A 20,935-nucleotide genomic window follows, 5' to 3' on the forward strand; every position below is an offset into this window, starting at 1 on the left:
CTCTGCCATTTAATTCCTAAATGGACATTGAACCCTTGGACACTACCTCACTTTTTTAATATATATTATTTGTTTTTGGACTATTTTAATCTATTACATATATTGTATAATTACATATATACAACAATATATATATATTGCAATTGATTTACTTATTTATTTATTTTTACCATTTTTCTTTTATATGATGAATTGCTGCTGCTAAGTTAACAAATTTCATGACTCATGCGGATGATAATAAACCTGATTCTGATTCTGACTCTGATACAACCAGCCAGGGTATTCTTCACAATGCATCTACAGATGTTTATCGAAATTTTTGATGGCATTTTGAATCTGTACAAATGCCTAAGAAATTAGAGGTGCTGCCATGCCTTCTTTGTGATGGCACTCATGAACTCTTCCTGAACCTGGTGGTTTGGGACCTACAGCTTCTGCATCTTCTCATTGGAAGCAATAAGAAAAGGGCCTGGGCTGGATAGTATGGGTCCTTGATGATGATGGATGCTCTGTGGCTCTTGTTGTATCTGTTCTCAGCTGATGTAGTTGGAGGCTGACCTTGTCAAGGAAGCAGAGTGTAGACTTTTGACTCTGTGATGCATCCAGCAGTCACTGAACTTCTCTAGCAGCACAGATCTCTTCAGAATATAGGAGGCATGTGTGCTGCCTCAAAACTTGTTGTTCACCAAGAATAATTTTTCTGATGATTCACAATCATCTGTGATTTGAGGCTGTTCATACAATGATCAAGGTTATTATGGTGAGCTCTGTGGGCACGCACGTGTAGTCAGCAGTTGCTGATACTCGCAGCAAGTCAATAATTCAGGCAAATTCCAGTGATTGAAAATTGCTTTCTTCTCATCATAACGATAATAGTTATTTATTCCATTGTCTTTGGCAGATATCTGTTGCAGTTACCTGGACTGATTGTAGGCAGTTCAGGAATGAGTGCAAGGCCAAATATCTTTCCACAAAGTATCACTGATCAATTTGTTAATGTATTTAGGAAAACGCCAGCTTATGAATACATTGTTTATTGGAGAGGTTCAGATATTATGTGGTGTTTCTGAACCCTGTGTGGAATAGGTCGATGGATATGTCATTGCCTTCTGCCTTGAGTCTTTGATTCATTTGAAGTGGTTAGCCACATCCATACCAGTAAGTCCCATAATGACCATCCATTGAATGAGTATCATAGCATCTAAACATTGGAGAAAACATCACTTAGTTTTAGCACCTCTCTGGACTTTAGGTAGTGTTTGAGCAGTATTTAAGTTCTAAGTAATCCTAAAAGTACCCCTAGTGTAGCAGAGTATATATTTAAACAACACAAAAGGGAACTTAGCATTGTATGTTGATAGTTGAAATAAAACTCTACAGCAGCACTTGAATGGAGCTGTGAACAGGCATTATACAAATTCTGATCTCATTACTTGCAAACCGAATGCTGGGAAAACATCAAGCACACTAATATAGATTGTTGTGGGAAGTGCCTTCAATGATTTTTCAAATGTCACAATTTAACACGGGAATGATTTCTAACTGAAATTACTTCAGGTAAAAAATTAAATTAGATTGGATAGAACTGTTTTTATTTACCTAAGTAGGTCACCAGATTTCTAGGGCTAGGCTTCTTTTCGTTGCCTTATCTACTCTTTGTTTCCATCTTTTAAAAAGCATATTATTCCAACAACAATTGAATACTCTGTTTGCTCACCTGATGCTCCAGACAATTTGTTAGTGGAGTAAAAATTACCCTAATGTTTATCATCACTAAAAAAACTAACATCCCTGAATATCTGAAACTAATTGACTGAATGAATAGAACAACTAAAGCACTACAATTCACATTTTTCTACTCCCTTTAACTTCAAAAGTACATTTTAGATGGTTTTAGAAAACACAAAGTCAATTTCTTATTTTTCTTCACTCTTAATACTATTTAACTTTTTAAATCGATTCTCTGTAATATATCTGCCTGCTTAATTGCTGCGTCATATATCCAGAGATTATATTTTGGTTTCCCTTTGATCTGTGTCACTAAAGCTCAAAGATTTATATGATTTCTGACTGACTGATTATTTCCCATTCCACGGATAGATTTAATGATAAACATGGCTGAACAATGTGAAGATCATGTCACTGAATGCAAAGAACTAGATTTTTAGTAATTTTAGGGAACATGAATTGAAATTCCACAATAGCAAATTAAGCTTTTCAATTCAGCTTTAAAGTGTGGAAACTGCTCTGGAGTAAGTAAAGATGTATGAAACTCTTAGATTCCATTGAAAAACTAAATGATTCTTTTTTAGGGAAATAAATTCATGTATATGGCACTGTATCACTATTTACTAACTTTAATGGGCATTATTCCAAAGAGCAGAACTCTTGTCACCTTCCCAGTGCACAGCCAGACCAGTGATGCCTGCATTCAGAAAATGAAAAATTGCAATGTGTAGTTTTATATGTATTTGGTTAGCTAGACACAGTTAAGCCAAGCAATGTACAAATGGTCTAGTGGCAGAGTACAGTTTACATTGCTGATCCCTATAAACACAAACCATGTGTTTCTATGGAAAAAATAAGTGACACTTTTCAATAAGTTTGGCTGAGTCTAACATGCTGAGTATTTCCATCATTTTCTATTTCTACCTTGGATTTCCAGTATCTGCAGATTTTTTATTTGCTTTTTAGCATTATATTTCTCCACAACTCGAAAGTGCAAATTCCCAATTGAAGAATCTTGTAAGATCACATGGTTCTTGAATCCAGCTCATCTGGTAGCATCCTGGCCTAAAGTGTAACACTTTCCTGCCATTTCCTTTCCTGACTGTAAATTACTTTGTTGCGTATTCTGGTCTGTCTCCTCAGCCAAGTAATTAGAATGGTAAGCACTCTTGCTAAAAGCCTCACAGATATCCTAAAACAGGTTAAAGATCAAACCTATTCTATCCAGACTGTGCTGCTTTTTCAATTATATATTGAGAGTAATTATCCTTCTTTGCAGTCCCTTCTTTCTGAATGTGTCCAGACATTGTGCCTAATCGCTTTACCTCAAAATGCTCCACAACTGCCTTTATATTTTGTGCTATTCACTAATGTCAGTTTGTAGTAGACACTTCTGTCTGGGTTATTTCAAAATTGAATCAAACTACATCATTGCTCTCGCAAACAAATAATCTACCTTATGGGTGACATGAATGCATTAGAATTACAAATGTTCACAATGCATGTTAATAATACAGAAATAATTAATGATCAATAGGCAAGTATAAGGATCCTCATGATGATTATTGGTTTGGTTCAGGTATTCATATCATTAACCTGATTTGCTTAGTTTTATGTGATCTGTTTTTATGGTCACATTTTCTTGGGCCGTTTTTGCTTTTTTTTTATGAGTTGTTCTACTTTTTCACCATCCTTCTGCCTTTTCTGGGGCTTTACTGTGCACTAATTTTAACGTCACATCTGCCAACTCATATCTTACCTTTTCATCTCTTAACTTGGACATTCTCTCTTTTCCCTTCCCAGTTCCTTGTTCTTTCTCCTATTTCACAATTCTGTACTGGCCTTCCTGTTATCTTACCACAGTACTTCAAGACCATTCTATTAACGGCCCTTCAGTATTCTTTTTTATTTTAATTTTATCCAGTCTATGACAATGTTCTAATGGAATCTGACAGTATGTCTGTAGACATGATAAGAATGAATTGGAATAACCTAAACTACAAGTTGAAGATATATCAAAATATAATAAGGAAAGATGTCTCTATAAAATGGTTTCAGCTCCTTATATAAGCAAACCACAAGTGGAATCAGCATTGAAGAAGTAGCGTGAAAGGTAATGCACATTTATCACAGAGATATCCCTTTATTGGAACAGCATTCATTTAAATGATCGTAAACGCAATATTTAAACGCTGTAATTGATTGTTTATAATCGCTTGGATACGGTCGAAGCATCCCAGGTTACGAAGGTCGTATAATTGCTTTAACATTTAATGCTTCAATACTCTATTGAGCACTGGGGGAGGGGATGAGGGAGGGAGTTCGGCGCTGGCCATGGTGCTGAATCCAACAGCGCCCAGCAGAGTCGTCAAGCTGTCGCCAGTCCATCTATATTAAGTATCCGCGTTCCAACAATAATATGGCTCAGTTTAATGAATACACATTTTGATTATTTTTCAAACTTTTTATTAGGCCTCGAAAGCTTTAGGGATATTCAAATACACAAAATATCTCTGAGCTCAAGGGACCTGCCAAGTAAACAGGGGCCTACCACATCAAAAGAGAGCGGAGCTAACAAAATACACTGTAATTTAGAAATGGTCTGGGCTCAGGCGGATAATGAGATTAGGAAAACAGTAACGTGCTTCATTCCTGTCATTCCAAAAGGAAAGACAGTTTCTACGTTTATCAAAAAGCACATGACAACGCCACCAGCAAATTTGATCTTTCATTGTGGCACCAGGTTCTTCCAATTTGCCATTTAAACCTCAAAATAATTTCTCTTTCCTTTTTTGCAGCCTCATAAACTCCAGTTATACTAGACATCTGGAACAGCAACATCTTTCAGATGGTTGAATTGCGACGAAATTAAAAGTGTTCCCTGTGTTACGGATAACAGCACAAAATCAATTTGGTCAGAGATCGTTTAACTTTTATCAAAGCTCAAGCTCACATGAGAGAAACAAAACAACGCGCGATGCCCTTCCCTTTTAAAACAAGTGATGAAAGTTAGGGTATATGCTTTAATGATTTATCAGCACTCCGCACAAATGAAGCATTGCAGTCAACCAAACTAGCACGTCAGCTGTGGATGGGAGGAACCCGATTAAGATGACAGGAAATTAAATGGAAGATCGCGGATTACAAACTGTTCCTCGTCGTTCCCTTTATGACTTGCGAACAGAAAATGGAAATTTAATACTCACTGCAAGTACTGACATACCAACTGGACGCAAACAACTGAAAGTACCGCGTGTAACTGTTGTTCATTGGAAAATGTCAGTTTTCGGAGTTGTGACCTCAGCCAATTGTGTACTTTATGTCTAATGAATTTTGGAAGTGAAATATTTGGGAATGCATGACCTGTGGCTACCTTATCCCGGTTCTGTGTGATCAAACTCAAGTACTTTATCCTGAAGAACTACATACAGCTAGACCAGATTTATTTTGAGGAACTTTCAGGCCTTCAGGGGTTCTGAATAGCTGATCAAACGCATTCAAATACGCTTTTAATATGTTCACATTTCCTGTTGCTAGGCCTACTTAAATACTGTAAATAATTCATCATATTAAACAATCCATTTTGATTGTACCAAACGCAGAGAGGTGTTCTTGTAACCCTGATGCGGTGTATGTACGTTTGGGCGGCATACTTTTGTTGCACAAAGAAATGTTTTGCTTGACAAAATGTCTACATTTTTATCTCGCTTTAATAAGATGCGTGCCCTGGGCTATTTCCTTCCAACCTAGAGGACAGCAGATGCGGAAAGTCTTTAGGGAGCAGATCTTTGGAATTTCATCAGCATTCATCGGTGACCTAGGCTTTTCAACCACGATGATAGACACGATAAATCATCTTTACAAAGAATTCTAATTATCGTTTATGTGGCCTGTGTGCTTCTTGAAAAGTGGATTTCTAACACGTCTCTCACACTTCTGTCTAGGAACGTTGGGAGCGATTTTCACACACGGATTGTTGCATATTCACCTGTCATTAAAGCCAAATGAATGTGTAGCCTAAATGTTGAATGTATACCATTAGGTTACTCAGTGACCAGCTAAATCTGATTCATCTTCACCGAAAGTGTGATAGGATTACAAACAAGCATTATAGCAATTAATACAATAATGCTTCCATGATTAGTGCATTACATTGAATTTCATGGATTCTTGGGCTCTGTCACATAGATTTCCCCAGAGTCCTCTAGACTGCAATCTATTATGGGTTTTTTTTAGCAAATTAAATGTAAAATTGCGCTGCAGCTAAGGAATACACTAACCTTCCAATGCACTGTACGATAATGGCGCTCGTTTAGAAGTGGGTTAACTTAGTGTACAGGAAGGTAGCGGTTTTCTTTAAATCTTTAAACCAATGCTACGACACCATTTATAAACTGCACAAACGTTTAATTAAATATTTAACGTATGTACCGTAAGTGCTTCACGCCTTATGCCAGAGTGTTTCCTGTTTTCATTGAGCGCCCCCTCTCCGCCCTCAAGAAACAGCAGTCAATTATTGCAAGATTTACACTGGCTATCATTATAATTTTTTTTGAACACTGAAAGCCGAGTGGACAGTAGAACAACTGAAAAGGGAGGGGGGGCAGGTTTTATTCAACCATTTCTGCTAAATTGGTACCATCTGCCGTGTTCGGACAGAACTGCTAAGTGAGCTCAAAGCTAGAAAGTTCTCTACCGAGTTGAAAGAGATTGCGTAAGTATTCTACCTTAATGGAGGTGACGTTTTGCAACCGTCCACTTAGAACCCTGTTCACCTCTGACCTAATGAAGATATTTCTCGTGTGAAGTGAAAGCAGTAGGAAGTAGCGGAACGAATGGGTGTGTTTTTACGTAAAATGCTTGATTTTACATTAAATCGATAGATAATTCAACTTAAAGGGAGCACTTCGTCCGTCTTGCTTCTCACAAGCGCTTTACCATGGTTCCAGTGTGAGACAAGACAAGGCTTACAATGCATAACATCAACTCACTTTATGAATTTTTTGTTCAATTTGAAACAAACGCTGTGAACTCCAATCCAATGATAAGTTACTTAAATGACTGCTATATAAACAACCAGCAAACTAAAATAACATATTTCACCGACAGCATGCAAATACACCCAGTGGCAAAAAAAGAGACATTCTTTAAACCACTGACACAAATTTCTTTATTATAAAGGTAATGACTGTCTGGTTATCTGTGGACTAGTGCTCTGTGTCCGGGTGATAAGATTTTTATTAACAGACTGATGTTAATGTCTGAGGATCGCTTTCAAAACATATAAATAATGGACTTTATCTACTCTAATAGGCTTTGTGCACAATCGATTCGTTGATGTTTTACTTTACTTGGAACAACAAACGCAGAGAGTGTTAATAACTTTGCGATTGCTCTCCTGTTATCATTTTGCCCAGCTTTCGCCGACAAGACGTGCAGCATTGCGCTATCCCCTATTATTTTTTTTCTCTAAAGAAAGTACGCTGCAGATATTCCGTAGTGATAAATAACTGACAGGCCATGGAGCTGCAACAGTGTTAGATTATTTTATAACTAAACTCCAACCTCACATTTATAAAAGAAGCGGTTCAGTAAATTACTGCAATTCAGTGCAATCAAATGGACTAGCCTCTTCCCCCTATCATTCCGATTGGAAATGTTAACCATTGATAGAATGCAAATTATGTTTACACTAGTCAGAACATTATTGATTCATCCAAAACCCCAAGAAACATATGCCTTTTTTCGCAGCATAGGGGGTCGAATCTTTAGGGGTTGGAATTGCAAGTGTCGATGTAAGCATCATAAGAATATGCCATATTCTTTCCCGAGATATAGAGCTAAATCGATTTCATTCTGTCAGTAGTCTATGTCACCTAGCTGCCCACAGTGGGATTGGCTTCTCTGGAGTCACCGGGAGTCCATCTCCAGCAGTACATTTCCAGGCTGTCAGCCAACAATTAGCACACTTTAAAGGGATGCGGCTTTTCCTCATTCACATCACTGAATGATGTGATGTGAGGAGAGCTTACCGCCGTCCACACACAAAAAAGAGATAACTTCACTGTGTTCATGCCCGACTTCTCTCCATCCACAGCGGAACCTTCAGTTCTGCACAGCGCACGGGCAGAGATCCAAGGAGTTGTTCCCCGCGTTTGGAACGCATCTTCTACCCGGCGGGAAGAAGAAACCGAGGGCATTCTGAAGATTTGCTAATGGATATTGATGATTTTGCACTCAGAGGGAAAAGTGGATGCAAGAAGATTCGCTTCTGGATTAGGCTGCCCTGGCGGGACATTAGTAAGGAGAGTGGTAGAGAGACCGGATTTTATCTGATTGAGGATTAGCGGGATTTTGTGCCGCATGCTCGGGTATGGAACAGGCTGTGGCAGCCAGCATGTCACGGCGGAGTGAATGAGGCTGTACCGGGGTGAGGCTCGGGGACCAAGCTCGAAGATCGCAGAACACCATGTCTTCCCAACCGACGCCAGGGTCCCCTCCCAGAAAAAGCACAAACTTACTGGAAATCGGCACCTTTTGCCTGGACTCTGACATTATTTTTGGATTCACCAGTCACCTTTTAAGGAGGAAACACAAGGTGAGTGTTCTCCAATGTTATGTTGAGACTATTTTTTTAAAAAAACGGCAGGCTTCGGTTATCTTCATTTAATAAAACTCCATCATTATTAAAATTGTTTAAGTGTGTGCTCTGAAATTATTTATGCCTCTCTGTGGGCTCGATGATGTTACAATATCGGAAATATTGATAATACGAACCCCTCATCTTTAACCGATGCCATCTGAACACCTCAGTTTCCAGATTACAATTCAGTCAGCTTTGCGCCAAAAGGAATGCCCCCAGGGACAGTTCATATTTGTTTGAAAATCTTTGCTCTGTTGCTTCACGGAGTTTGATTTGAACTTCTCGGCAATTAAGATGGCCCGAGTAGACGCGGCAGCGGAGGGTTGTGTTCGCTGTGTACATGTTCATCAGGTAAGTAGCCGCGACTTCAGGTTGCATAGAAACCGGGCTGGGGCTTTGGGAATAAAACAATTGAAATTCCAGATCTGTATTAATTTCATAATGGTCCATTGTTTTCGCCATAACAGTATCACAAGGAACCATGTGAAGAAAACAGACACTGTGTGGGAACATCAGGCTTATGGATTTTAACAGTATAACAACCAAAAAGTAGCGTGTAATGTAGAGGGGGTGTGCGCGGGGACGCGCCCGGAGCGGGGCCGAGATCACTGGGTGGAGCGATTTTGTGCACGCGCAGCTCCATCACTAAGGCGCGTAACAAGCCGGTGTGCTGTCGCACGGGGTACAGATGGGTGCGCGCAGAGATTAGCGGCGTCGATTGAAAGCGCGTTCACATAGTGCTGTAAGGGTTGATGCACGTGTACTGCCGGTGCCGGCGGCGCGCAGGGAGAGGAAAGGAGGCGGGAGAGAGGGAGGGTAGGCGGCAGGTTTGACCCGGGCACGGACATCAGTGGACATTTAATGGGGGAACCCGGGCACTCAAAGTATTTCTCCCTCGTCCCATCTCACACCCCAGGGCCACTATCTGAGAGTCTGGCAATGCGGGGGCGCGCTCATTGGCAGTGAACAGTACTAACCTGGAGCTGAGCACGCATCCGCTAATGAGCGCGTTTTCCATGGCATTCAGGACCGGAGCAGCCCCGGGGAGGCGTACAGCCCGGAGATCGCCGGCAGCGGCAGCCCGGGGCAGCAAGGGAGCGCCTGTATGGTCACTTACTGCGCACGGCGGTGTGGTGCTTCAGCCTTATACCGTTTTGGTTTAACATTGTAAGACCAACTCTGCAGTGTTAATTCGCTACTGTGAGCGCAGAAGCAATCCCAGAGAGGGAACGAATGTGGATTTGCACTGACATGTGAAATCTGGATTTGTGACCGAGTCAGAAGTATATTTATAAATCTGTTGGGTGTTTTGTTACCCTTACGCTTTAAGCCAAAGTTTCCCATTAAAGTTAAGATTACGAGAAAAGTTTTTGTATTGTCTGCTTGCATGGGAATATTCTCTTGTAGCTTTAGCCCAAGCACAGAGCTACGTTTGTTTTTCTACTCGCCGGTCTGTGAATTCATTGTAATTTAACAGACGGTCAATGGGGGAATGGTTTCCGTTACACACACAATAATGCTGCGAGACACACGATGCGGCTAAAATGGTACGTTTTAGAAAGACGTGCAACTTGAAATGAATTCTGCACCTATTTTAAGCAGGCGTCTCATAGTTATACCATTTTCGTACTGGACACCTGTCCATTCTTTGTCGCTGAGTCCAGTCCCGATGTTAGACTCAACCGTACACACAAGGCATTCTCATACACATATCGCTATACATTGACAATTTCCAATCTTCCAATCTGTTCATTGCAGTCCTTTAAGTGAGACGTAGAAATTCCACAACTTTTATGTCCCATCAGCGTGTTAAGTCACAATTTAGATACAGCAAAGTATGGCCCATTTCGGCCGGGTGTTGGAGTAGACAGAAAGGGTAGGTTTTTACACTGACATTGAAATATTTAATGGTATCTGGCATTTGCACGTGTTCATTGGGAATCATCTTTATGGTCTTATACTTTACATCGTTTAGTGAAAGATTCTAGATAAACGTTTCATAACCAAAATTCTGATGTTGAAGACGGTCCTTTGCGTTTCTGTCTGGTTTTAAATGAATACTTTCCCCAAATGTTGTAAAATGCTCATGGGCATGTAACCTCAAACAAGTGCAGTACAATTTTGTCAAATCACTCTGTCCTGTAAAACGTTTTCTTAAATTCCAGTTATAGTGTACTGAGTGCCCAATCGTTTCATGCCGACCAAATTCTGACCCAGTTTTTTCCTTCTCTCTCTACGAATACCATGCCCATTTCCCACAAAACACGTTGGATCTCTGAGAATTGCCCTGTGCGGATCAGAACTACGGCCAACAGGTGGCGCTGTAACTACAGGAACGACCCCTCTCAGCGCCGCTCGTTCCAGGGACAAATAATGAACAATTCTCCAGCCCAGATTAACACAAAAAAAATACAAAATGACAGGTCGAGCCTCAGAAGTTTAAATTGGCTTTCAGTTTAAAATATATTTTAATTGTGGACAATTTAATATTGTTTTGCATTCTGAAAGACTCTTGATTGAGTGGATGAGATCCCATAACACATACAACAAGCATCACTTAGTGAAAAAGTGTTGGGTTACCACAAAAAGAATCACACGCACGCACTCACAGGCATACAACTCGGTGCTATCAAGGTCAAAATGAAGTAAAGCGGCAAATCGAACCCAGGTAGAATTTAATTCTAAAGTCATTCACAGCTCTGTAGATTGTTCATGTGTATAGTTAAATTCACCAAAGAGCCACCGCGGGCACTCTCAGAGTATGCCTGTCTTATTGTGGAAGGTCCCGCTTTGAATAGCAATTTCAGCAGTAAGTGTCAGAGTGGAACAAAACCAGGGTTTGTTGACGCCTTCGCAGGTTCTGAAATGACTTTCTCCAGTGATGTTCGCACTTTGTTCGAGGACTTGGGACGTACGGGCAATTCACGGCTGTTTTATCACTGGAAACAACTACGTGTGAATTCGCCAAGCTTGTCCGTTTGAAAGTTAATACTGTCAGTTGAAAGTTATTGCGGGTTTGAGCTATTTGTCGGTCACGGGAACTCCTTAGCCGATCAGTGGTTTCCATCTGCGTGTGCTCCACCCACTCCGAGGCACGCTGTCGCTTCCCCGGACCCACACAAACTTGAAACTCAAACTTACTCTTGTCCCCTTTAGGATATGGATGATGGACGGACAGGGAGGCCCAGAATGATCAAATGCCGGGTTAAGCTTTTCAGGGGCAATTGAAAAGTCAGGGTAGTTTAGAAACAATTACCCTCCTGATAATGAGAAACTGACTGCATTCAGTGGCAATTGTGCTGTTGATATGAATTCACACTTTCCAGTGGAGAGACGGGACCTGTCACCGTTGTAGTTTCTATCTCTCTGGCCGCTGAACTAAACGAAAGTGACTTGATTCAGAATGCCAGGGAGCAAATCTCACTCACTGGAGCCGGAGTTTCGCAGACTGCCAGTAAGTATTTAAGACTGTGGCCGAGAGTTCCTATACTTGGTTGTGTAAGGTTGCGAAAACGTTTCAGGTAGGTCTGACTTGCATCGGGTCTAAATTTGTTGTGTTGCAAGCGACACAATGGAAGGAGGACATTTAAGTCGCGAGACACAGAATAAGAAAACACGATGTGCTTTCCGATGCCCCCTAACCTGCAAGACCCCTTACTTTGATGGCCAACCATTAGAAACACTTTTGTCAGAGTGTATTTAAACTCAGCAATAGGGTCGTTGTTATGAACCAAACTTAACTTACAGACATAGGCTGCCAATGTTGAATGAATGGCTCCGGTCTATTGGCGAAACTCTGAGAGCGGAGGTTAACATGTCAAACTGTTAGCCCATTCGGTCGATCTTCAGTTTGTCGTGCACTCCATTGCACAGGTTAAATGGGGTCCAGCGCATCTTACAATGCTTTTCCCTCTGTCCTCTCTGCCCGGTTCATAGGTGCTCGATGGAAGCCCAAGCAAGGGGACGGCGGTGCCCCCGGAGTCCGGCCTCAAGAAGAGGTTGCAGGCGGTGGAGGAGGATCACTGTGGCAGCCGACCCGCTCCGGAGGGAGCAGGGGCCGTCTCCGGGACAGAGTCATGTCCCTTCGAGAAGGAGGAAAAGGGAGCGTGGTGTAAGAACTGCCAAGCCAAGCTGGCAGAGCTCAGAAGACAAGCAATGAAGCTCGTCATCCCCGGGTCCACCAAGGTATGAGTTAATAACTACGTAAATAAAAGCAGCCCGCTGGCACTGCTGCCAACCTGCCCAGAACCCCTATCCTTGGCTGTCTCCAACTCTTGGCACCTGGCTGTAGCTACAGGATTTGATTTGTTTTACACTGAGATCTCTAGGCGTGCCTCGCCACGCTCATATTTCTTCTCTGCTCTGATCGGGAGTTGACGCGTCAGTAGTCGCTCAGTATGTGAATCTGACGAGCGGACAGAGCCAGAGAGCGGTCGCTGTGTGGGCGGTGGGACCGAGCCACCGACTGACGTGAGCTGCACTCCCAGTCCCCTACCAGAGGCCACGGAACTGTCTGACAGCCTCCCCTCGGGGTGAGAAGCAGATATGCATCCCTCAGCAAACAAAAACAAAACGGCCTCTTACTGTAGGGTCTCATCTAAGCATCACGAACTCCCCAGGGGGAGAGTCGGGTGACCGTGGCTCGTTAGATACACGTTAGTGGTGTGGACGGGGTGTGGGGATTTTACCCTGACAGGACTCCGCCGCGGCGGCACACTGTGAGAGGCAGTCAGGCAATTGCATACTCTTTTGGATTGAAAAGAGGACAATTTCCTGCAATCGATTTTCACTAATTGCGTTGATCTTTCAGTTGGTTGGCGCATGTGACTGAAAATCCGAGGATTTAAGACAGGGCGAAAAATGTTTCATTTAGTAGCACAAGCTCATTTTTCCAGCAATTTCAAACATGTGTTCAAACATTTCTTACGTTGAGGAATGAAAGAACCCTCACCGTACACTCCCACCCACATACACCATGTGTATTCTCTAATAGGAAACGAAGTTTCACCCAAGGTTACCCACACAAAAACGACCTTTATTAGAGGTTCAAACTATTAAAATGCCATATTTCAAGGTTTTGATCTGATCTACCCTGAAGGTCTGGTACCAATCTTAAATTTCATTTGTTTTGGCTAAATGTTCTGTCTACACTTCTGCCATCAACTGTCACAGCAAGTTACTTTATTCCATTGTGCAGAATTAGACACCGCTGACTCCTCTACCTGTGCACAATGAGCAAATTCTTCTGAATTATAATCGGGGCATTATCTGTTCATGTCACTGAAGGACGACATTAGTCATGGGAAAGAGTTTATTCTGGGAGGCAGGTGTTCAGATGAGGAGACCCTTCTCTCAAGACCACCTTGTGTGGTCCTTCTTGTTTGGTGGTGGAGTGAAGCAGGGTTGAATGATGCATTTGACCTTTTATTTCCAAGAAAAAAAAAGATCACAGCACTGTTTTCATCTTCATATTGATATTGAGTCTGAAGTAAAGTCTACTGTGGTTGGATATTTTAACCAAACTATTTATAAAGGCAAACAGATGTCCTGTGTTGTTTTATGTCTTCAAAATGTGATTGGTTTCTGAAATAAATGGGTAAAATATATTTTTGTTGACTCCTCAGCAATATTGTGTTTTGAAAGTTAAAGAGAAACTCAGCCTAGTTAGACGTATGCTCCTTTGAACCAACTGGCTCATTTTCTGAAGTCATACATCTGATTCTGCCCTTTTCTTCAGTTTAGTAACCCACAAATGAACTCTTTATTGTTAAAGTTCAAACCTATACAGGCAAATTCAACCTCTCCTTCAAGCCCAGTACCCCTAATATCATAAACTTCAATAATGTAGCTACTCCCCTCCCCCAACAAATTAAAAGTTGAATGAATACACTTTGTTTGCCTAAATAATCATAGGATCTTTCAACAATGGCTTTGAAATCATCTTATACTTGGATTGGAGAATTCTCTTGTTTTGTTGGGCGGGTATGTGTTTTGAAGAAATTGTGCATTGGGCTGTATGACAAGTATGAAAAGGCACTATTATCCATTTTTATTTACTATGACAAGGTTTTCCATTCATTTTCCATCATAAAACAGAATATGACAAGACATATTGCAGTAGGCAACAAAATATAGTCATTCATTTAAGGATATAAGCATGAAGTATTTTTGAAATTAGACCTGTCTATAAATATTAAGTGGGTAATGCTTACATCATCCAGTGAAAAATAAGGATTTTTCATTTTCTTACTTTTTGATATTGTAAAATAGCACAATTTTCACTTGTCCTTTTTCAGTAGACTACTTATAAAATAGTGATTAGATACAAAGGTTTGTTCCATGTAGTAGTTGATGACAAAAACAGATAGGATGCTGGATTATTAGGATGATTACGCAAGGAAACAGTTTACACCCAAAAGTTCAACTTCCAGATCTCCATAGAACAGGAAGTTGGTAGTATTTTTCCTGTGTATTACATATTTTTATCCACTGATTTATTGCCTTGCACAGAGAGCTCTAGTAAAATCAGCACATGGCAACATCTGTAATGATTTATTGACATTGTCCTTTCAATAAACAAGTTGTTTTCTATTGAACTGATGCAGTTGGTATGATTTTGAAGGGTTGTAATTGAGATGCAAAGGCTTGCATTGGTCTGATAAATCTCTGGCAATGATAGTGAAAATCATTTTCATACATTATAACTGCAAGGAGTTCTGATATTTTTGACTCTAGAAAGTGTTACCTGATGAAAAGAAGTCAAGGATTTGAATGTGAATTAGTGGCTGGTCAAAACTGCTTGAAAATAGTAAAAACTATTATTATGTGCAATACAGAACTTAAACATAGCTGTGATTATAGATCATTTATTATACTTTTAGGTTTCATTAAAATAATTAAAACAATAATTTATTTATTCTCTATTTTATAGGCTATATTGGCTCTGCCATGACTTAGAAATTGATAAGTGATAAATTGATACAGCAAACATCTTACAACACCACAAACCAAGTTATATAATTAAAGTGCATAAATTCAAAATCAGTTACTCACAGCAATGTGGACACCAAATTTGACGAACAGGAAGATTAGCTAATGGCCTCCACTCTGACTGGCTATAAAACTTAGACCATCTGCATCTTTGAACTTCTTGTTGTTTCTATCAGATAGGTGGGATGACTAGGTCATAGGTTTGTTTTTAATCACTCTCAGTATTTCTCTTCAGTCTACAAAGATCAGCTCTAATTTGGGATCATACGTAATTTGCATGGATTTTCTCCTTTCCTGAGTTGGAACAATTATGGAGACCTGGAGTATAGAAAGATGCCCTTTGGCCCATTTCATTTATGCTGATTGTAAGGTGCCATTTGGAGTGAGGCCTGTTTGCCTGCCTTTGTCCCATGTATTTCTAAATGTTTCCTTTCCGGGAACCTGTCCATTGTTTTTAAACATTATAAATATACCTCCCTCTGCCAGCTCCTCTGGCAGCTTATTTTATATATCCATCACTCACTTCTTTCCCCTCTCATCAAAAACTTGTGCTCTCTAGTTCTAGACTTCCTTACTGTGGGAAAAAGATTGTGACTACCTAACTTATCTAAGCTCATCATAATTTTATAGACCACAATAAGTTCACCCTTCAACCTTCTTTGCTCCAGAGAAAGCAGTTCCCGGACTATCCAGTGTCTCCTTATGACTCAAGTCCTCCAGTCCTGGCAACATTATTGTGAATCTTTTTTGTATCCTTTTTTGTGACCAGAAATGCACTGAATATTCCAGGTGTGGTCTCATTAACTCTCTGAGTAGATGTAACAAGATGTCCGAACTCTGACACTCAATGCTGTGATTGAGGAATGCAAAACATCTTCACCGCTTTATCTACCCAATTTGCCACTTTCAGAGGTTTTGTAATCATACCCTCGGGTCTTTCTTTTCTACTTCAGTTAGAAGGGGCATGTTGGACTGTATGGCTTCAATATATAAATATATATGCTTCTGGAATTCTGTAACTTATGCCATTCATAAAATGTGGAAATGTCACTGGTATCACTGAATGAAGAGCATGGATCCTCATTGCTGGGCAAGCAACAAGGTTTAGGGAGAGAATGGAAGAAATTCTTAGCAAAAAATATAAAGCTTTTTAAAATAGAGGAATTTTCCTGTTGACTGTCCTTGGCACATTTTTGCCATCCTATCCTTCCTAATGTAAGAGAGCTACCAGCAAAACTATCACGAGGGAAATGAGGAGAGTTTAATGGCACTGTTTGGGAAATCCGTTCAGCCAACAGCTACTCTGAGCAGAGTGATAAAACAAAGAGCCGTGCCATGCCCAGTGGAATGGAGGCCTACGTCACTCTGCTTCGATGTTGACTCCGTGCTGCACATTCACATTGGACTTCTGGGTTACTTTAAGTAATCTTAGACGTACAGACATTTATGGAGCTAAAGGAGACTATTTGTGATTTTGATGAAAATGATGTCAATTGTAATCCTCTCCTTGGTTCATGGATATAGCTGCATTGAACATGCTGATGGGAAAGATGTAATTGCAGATATGTCACTGAATACTGGGCTAGCTCACGTTCAATCTGGTCTGTTCCTCGTGTTCATCACACACCCTAGTCCCACAACCACTCTTTTGACAACCATGGTGCTCTCTGTGGCTGATCCTGAAGTTTTACCTCAGGCCAACATGATGCTCTTTTAAAAGATTACTGTCACCAAAGACGGCAATAGTAGGCAGTCGATCACAGAGGATTATGGGTTTGCACTCTGGTGGACTGTGCCCTCTCCAGGGTGCAAGCCTGGGTGGGAAGATTTGAAGAACCTGGTGTTGGCCGTGCAGCGGGTTCCCCCTCTCCACATCACTGATGTAGTCCAAGGGAAGGGCAAACGCCCATACAGCTTGGCACCAGTGTCTTCAGTGGTGGAGGCAGATACACTAGTGAAATTTAAGAGACTACTAGACAGATATATGGAGGAATTTAAGGTGGGGGGGGGGTTATATGGGAGGCAGGGTTTAAGGGTTGGCATGACATTGTGGGCTAAAGGGCCTGTACTGTGCTGTATTGTTCTATGTTCCATGTCTTCGCAGAGGTTTGCCAGAGTGAAGTTGTAAATAGCATCAAACTGCCTTAGTGACTCCAGCTCCGGATTTCTTCCTCGGGGTTTACTCCCGAAGCCTATCCCATGGGTGGGTATGGCCACAAATCAGCAGAGGTTTAAATTCAGAGTTTTCCTTCTCCAAGGTGGGTTGCTGTCCAAGGCTGATGAGTCCCACCTGCCCAAACATCAAAGAATGTTGTAGCTATAGTTAAAGATTTATCATATTTCAAATGCATCTAAATAATAAAAAAGTGAAAAAACCCTACTTGAGAACACACTTTAAATGACAGAAATTACTTGAAACATTCAGTAACGCAAAGAGAAGAAAACAAACTAGTTATGTAAATACATTACATTTGGCATCAGTAGCTGGCATATCATTGAGGAGCTAAATGCAAAATGTCCTTTGACCTGCACCACAGTGCTTAAGCCCTGGTTCCTGGGTGGAGCTGGTCAGATGCACTGGTATCAAGTGCAGGGGTCAGGAGCAAGCTGGCCTGGTGCAGCCCAATGGTTGTCCACTCTGGATGAGGGAATAACAGTGAAGGAGCTATTTTTTTTCTGGGAAATGGCATCCTCCATTTCCTTTTGATTTAATAATATTTACTTCAGTTGCTGCTTGTGGGGTGGGTAAAGCCTGAAAGGTTCAGCCCCTTTGTTGGCGACGATGCTGGAGAGGATGGGTGGGGATTGGATTCTAAAGAGGCATCAATCCTGAGAGGAGCAGAAGGACTGATGTGTTTCCCCGCTGGAATTGTCTGGCTGTACAGCTCCTGCCTGCTGACTATCAGCTTCACTTAGTTTCTAATTGCAAATAGTAAAAATATGACCAAATCTACACCCTTCTTGCTCTTCAGTATTAAGCACAAAGAGTTACATTTGAGGTCATCTCTGGGAGATTTGTGTGTATTATGCCCTTGTTATGGAGCATTTTGTTGTACCTCATATTTGTAGAACACTTCAACCAACAGGTAAATAATGGCAAAAATTAACAATCTATTTAACAGCACTCATAGACATGGTTTACAATAATTTCCTAATTCCTTTACAACAGTTTAGGGAATGCTTGAGGCCTTTTACTTCAAATTTCATGCTGGTGTTCTGCATTTATAAGCTCCAGCAACCTACAACCTTTTGTCTTGTTCTTGGAACCCTGGTGACCTTTCCTAAAGTTGTTTTTGAATTCAAGTATAAGGTTTCGAAACCCTGACCTGAAGCTAAACAGGTGGAAGGGAATTTTTCTGGGTGAAGATGGCCACATGAGAGTGAACTAACTAAGCCATTGCAACTAACACAGTTGAAACAATGAAATGTGAGCTCAAACAGTGAAGCAGAAGCAAGCCAAAATTGTACCTTTTCCTAATATTATTTACCCAACAAACATGGTTACACAAAGAAGTATGCATCTGAGGCTTAAGCATATTTGCTCATCTGTGCCGATTATAACCATGTAAAGTGATTGTGCGGATTTGTACACTGTTCAAAACATTGTTGAAAATAATGCTTCTTTTATGAGCGAGAACCTTATTTAGGATTCTTTCAAAAAGGGGGATCTTTAAATAAGTCGAATTAACAGTTGTAGTTAAAATTACTGAAGCATCTTCTGTTGATAGCAATCTTTTCTATTGTTAATTGATTTCTTCACTCTATTAGACTTAGGAAGTCCTCCAGCAGTTTCTCAATGAAGCAATCCACAATCAGTGTTCAAATTAAAGTATTTTTCAGCAAAATTAGTGGAAACCTTTTTTAAGATTATGTTATGATTAAAAAATTGCACGGAGTCACTAAACAGCATTAACAGTAAAAGGCTCTGTTTACCAGACAGATTTATGCAAGTCTTGTTTACAGTTTTATTTTCACCCTTCACTTTTAATAGTAGTTTTCATTTCAACATGCTCTAGTCTTCTCCAGTGTTAATACTTGTTCTACCACATGGCCTGCGGAAAAGAGGTGTGCTTTGGCAAGGAATAATTGGTCCCCCTTATCTTATGGTGACTTTTGTTTTACTGCCGTGTTACCACAATTGATATGGTAACCAGGGCACCAGCCAGGACGGCTGAAGTGTTAGTTTCTTATCTGCGTTCAGTTAGGTAACCACATCTGGAGCTAGCCATTGTTCCAGATGTAAGGTGGGGGGAGAAAAAGAAAAGCAATTCACCAAGGATTATTACGTAACCCATGGGTACATTGGCGGTGGTAAATAAGACTAGAGCAGTCCATATGTGGCAGAAATGGAGCCCCGTTCCCTTTACGTTGCTGATCATCTGAACTCAATAGTCTCTGTCCCTGCTTTCTCCCCATATCTCACCCTCTTTAGCCTTTAGAACTATAGTGACTTAAATATTTCCTCAATATGTATAGATTTGTCGTAACTATTTTCAGTGGTAAAGAATTTCACAGGTTCAATACTCCATAGGTGGAGAAATTATTCCTTTTCTCAATCCTAAATGGCTCCTCCATACCCTTATATCCTAATTCTGGACTTCCCTATTATTCAAAACATCCTTCCTGCATCTAATCTCCTGCTTTTTGCAGGCAAGACATCCCCTAGGCAATTTTCCACATCCTCGGGGAGTTATTTTTTGTGTTGTCTCTGTACTGGAACACTTGGCTTCAGGCATGACAGGGTCTACAGCACATCTTCGAGCCTGTACTGTAGCCTGGATATCATCACGTCTCATTGCCTTTGCTGTGTGCAGTGCTCTTAGCCGTTGTTTTAATATCACATGGTGTGAATCAAATTGGTCAAAGATTGCCTTTAGAATCACAGTCAGAAGCAGGTTTATTATCACTGGCATATGTTGTGAAACCTGTTGCATTGTGGCAGCAGGGCAGTGCAAAACATAAAATTTAATATAAGTTACGAAAAATAAATAAATACCATAGTTTAAAAAGTGAATAATGGGCAGTGTTTATGGATTCAGAGAGCATTCATAAATCTGATGGCAGAAGGGAAGAAACTTCTCCTGACTTGTTGAGTATTGATCTTCAGGCTCTGAAGCTCCTCCCTAACAATAGCTGTGCAAAGAGCCCATGTCCCAGATAGTGGGGCCTTTAAAGGTGGATGCTGCCTTCTTGAGGCAGCACCCGTTGAAGATGTCTTCAGTAGCTCGGAGAGATGTGTTCATGTTGGAACTGGATGAGTACACAGCTCCCTGCAGCTTCTCCAGATGAGGCTGTGTGTGATGCAACCATGAGACACATTTGCCATTCTACATCCGAAGAAATGTGCAAGGCTGTTTGGTGATGTACCAACCCCTCCTCAAACTGCTAATGAAGTATGGCCGGAGGCGTGCTTTCTTCATGATCTCATCAATGCTTAAGGCCCAGGACAGATCCTCTGAGATGTTGATGCCCAGAAACTTGAAGCTGCTCACACTTTACACCATTGACCCCTCCACCCCCCCCCCCCCCCCCACTCACTGAGGACTGGTGCATATTCCCTCGATGTCCCCTTCC

General features: G+C 41.0%; 1 protein-coding gene across 1 annotated transcript in view; it reads left to right on the top strand.

Moving 5' to 3' along the window:
* Positions 1-7,746: 7,746 nt before the first annotated feature.
* Positions 7,747-20,935, top strand: part of kif26ab (kinesin family member 26Ab) — a 190,454-nt gene continuing 177,265 nt past the window's right edge. Inside the window, exons 1-2 of the mRNA XM_073039773.1 lie at positions 7,747-8,326; positions 12,308-12,556. Coding sequence (XP_072895874.1) covers positions 8,198-8,326; positions 12,308-12,556 — 378 coding nt within the window. The 5' untranslated portion in view covers positions 7,747-8,197. The remainder of the gene's footprint in view (positions 8,327-12,307; positions 12,557-20,935) is intronic.

The sequence above is a fragment of the Hemitrygon akajei genome, chromosome 3 (assembly GCF_048418815.1).
Source record: "Hemitrygon akajei chromosome 3, sHemAka1.3, whole genome shotgun sequence".
Classification (NCBI taxonomy): Eukaryota; Metazoa; Chordata; class Chondrichthyes; order Myliobatiformes; family Dasyatidae; genus Hemitrygon; species Hemitrygon akajei.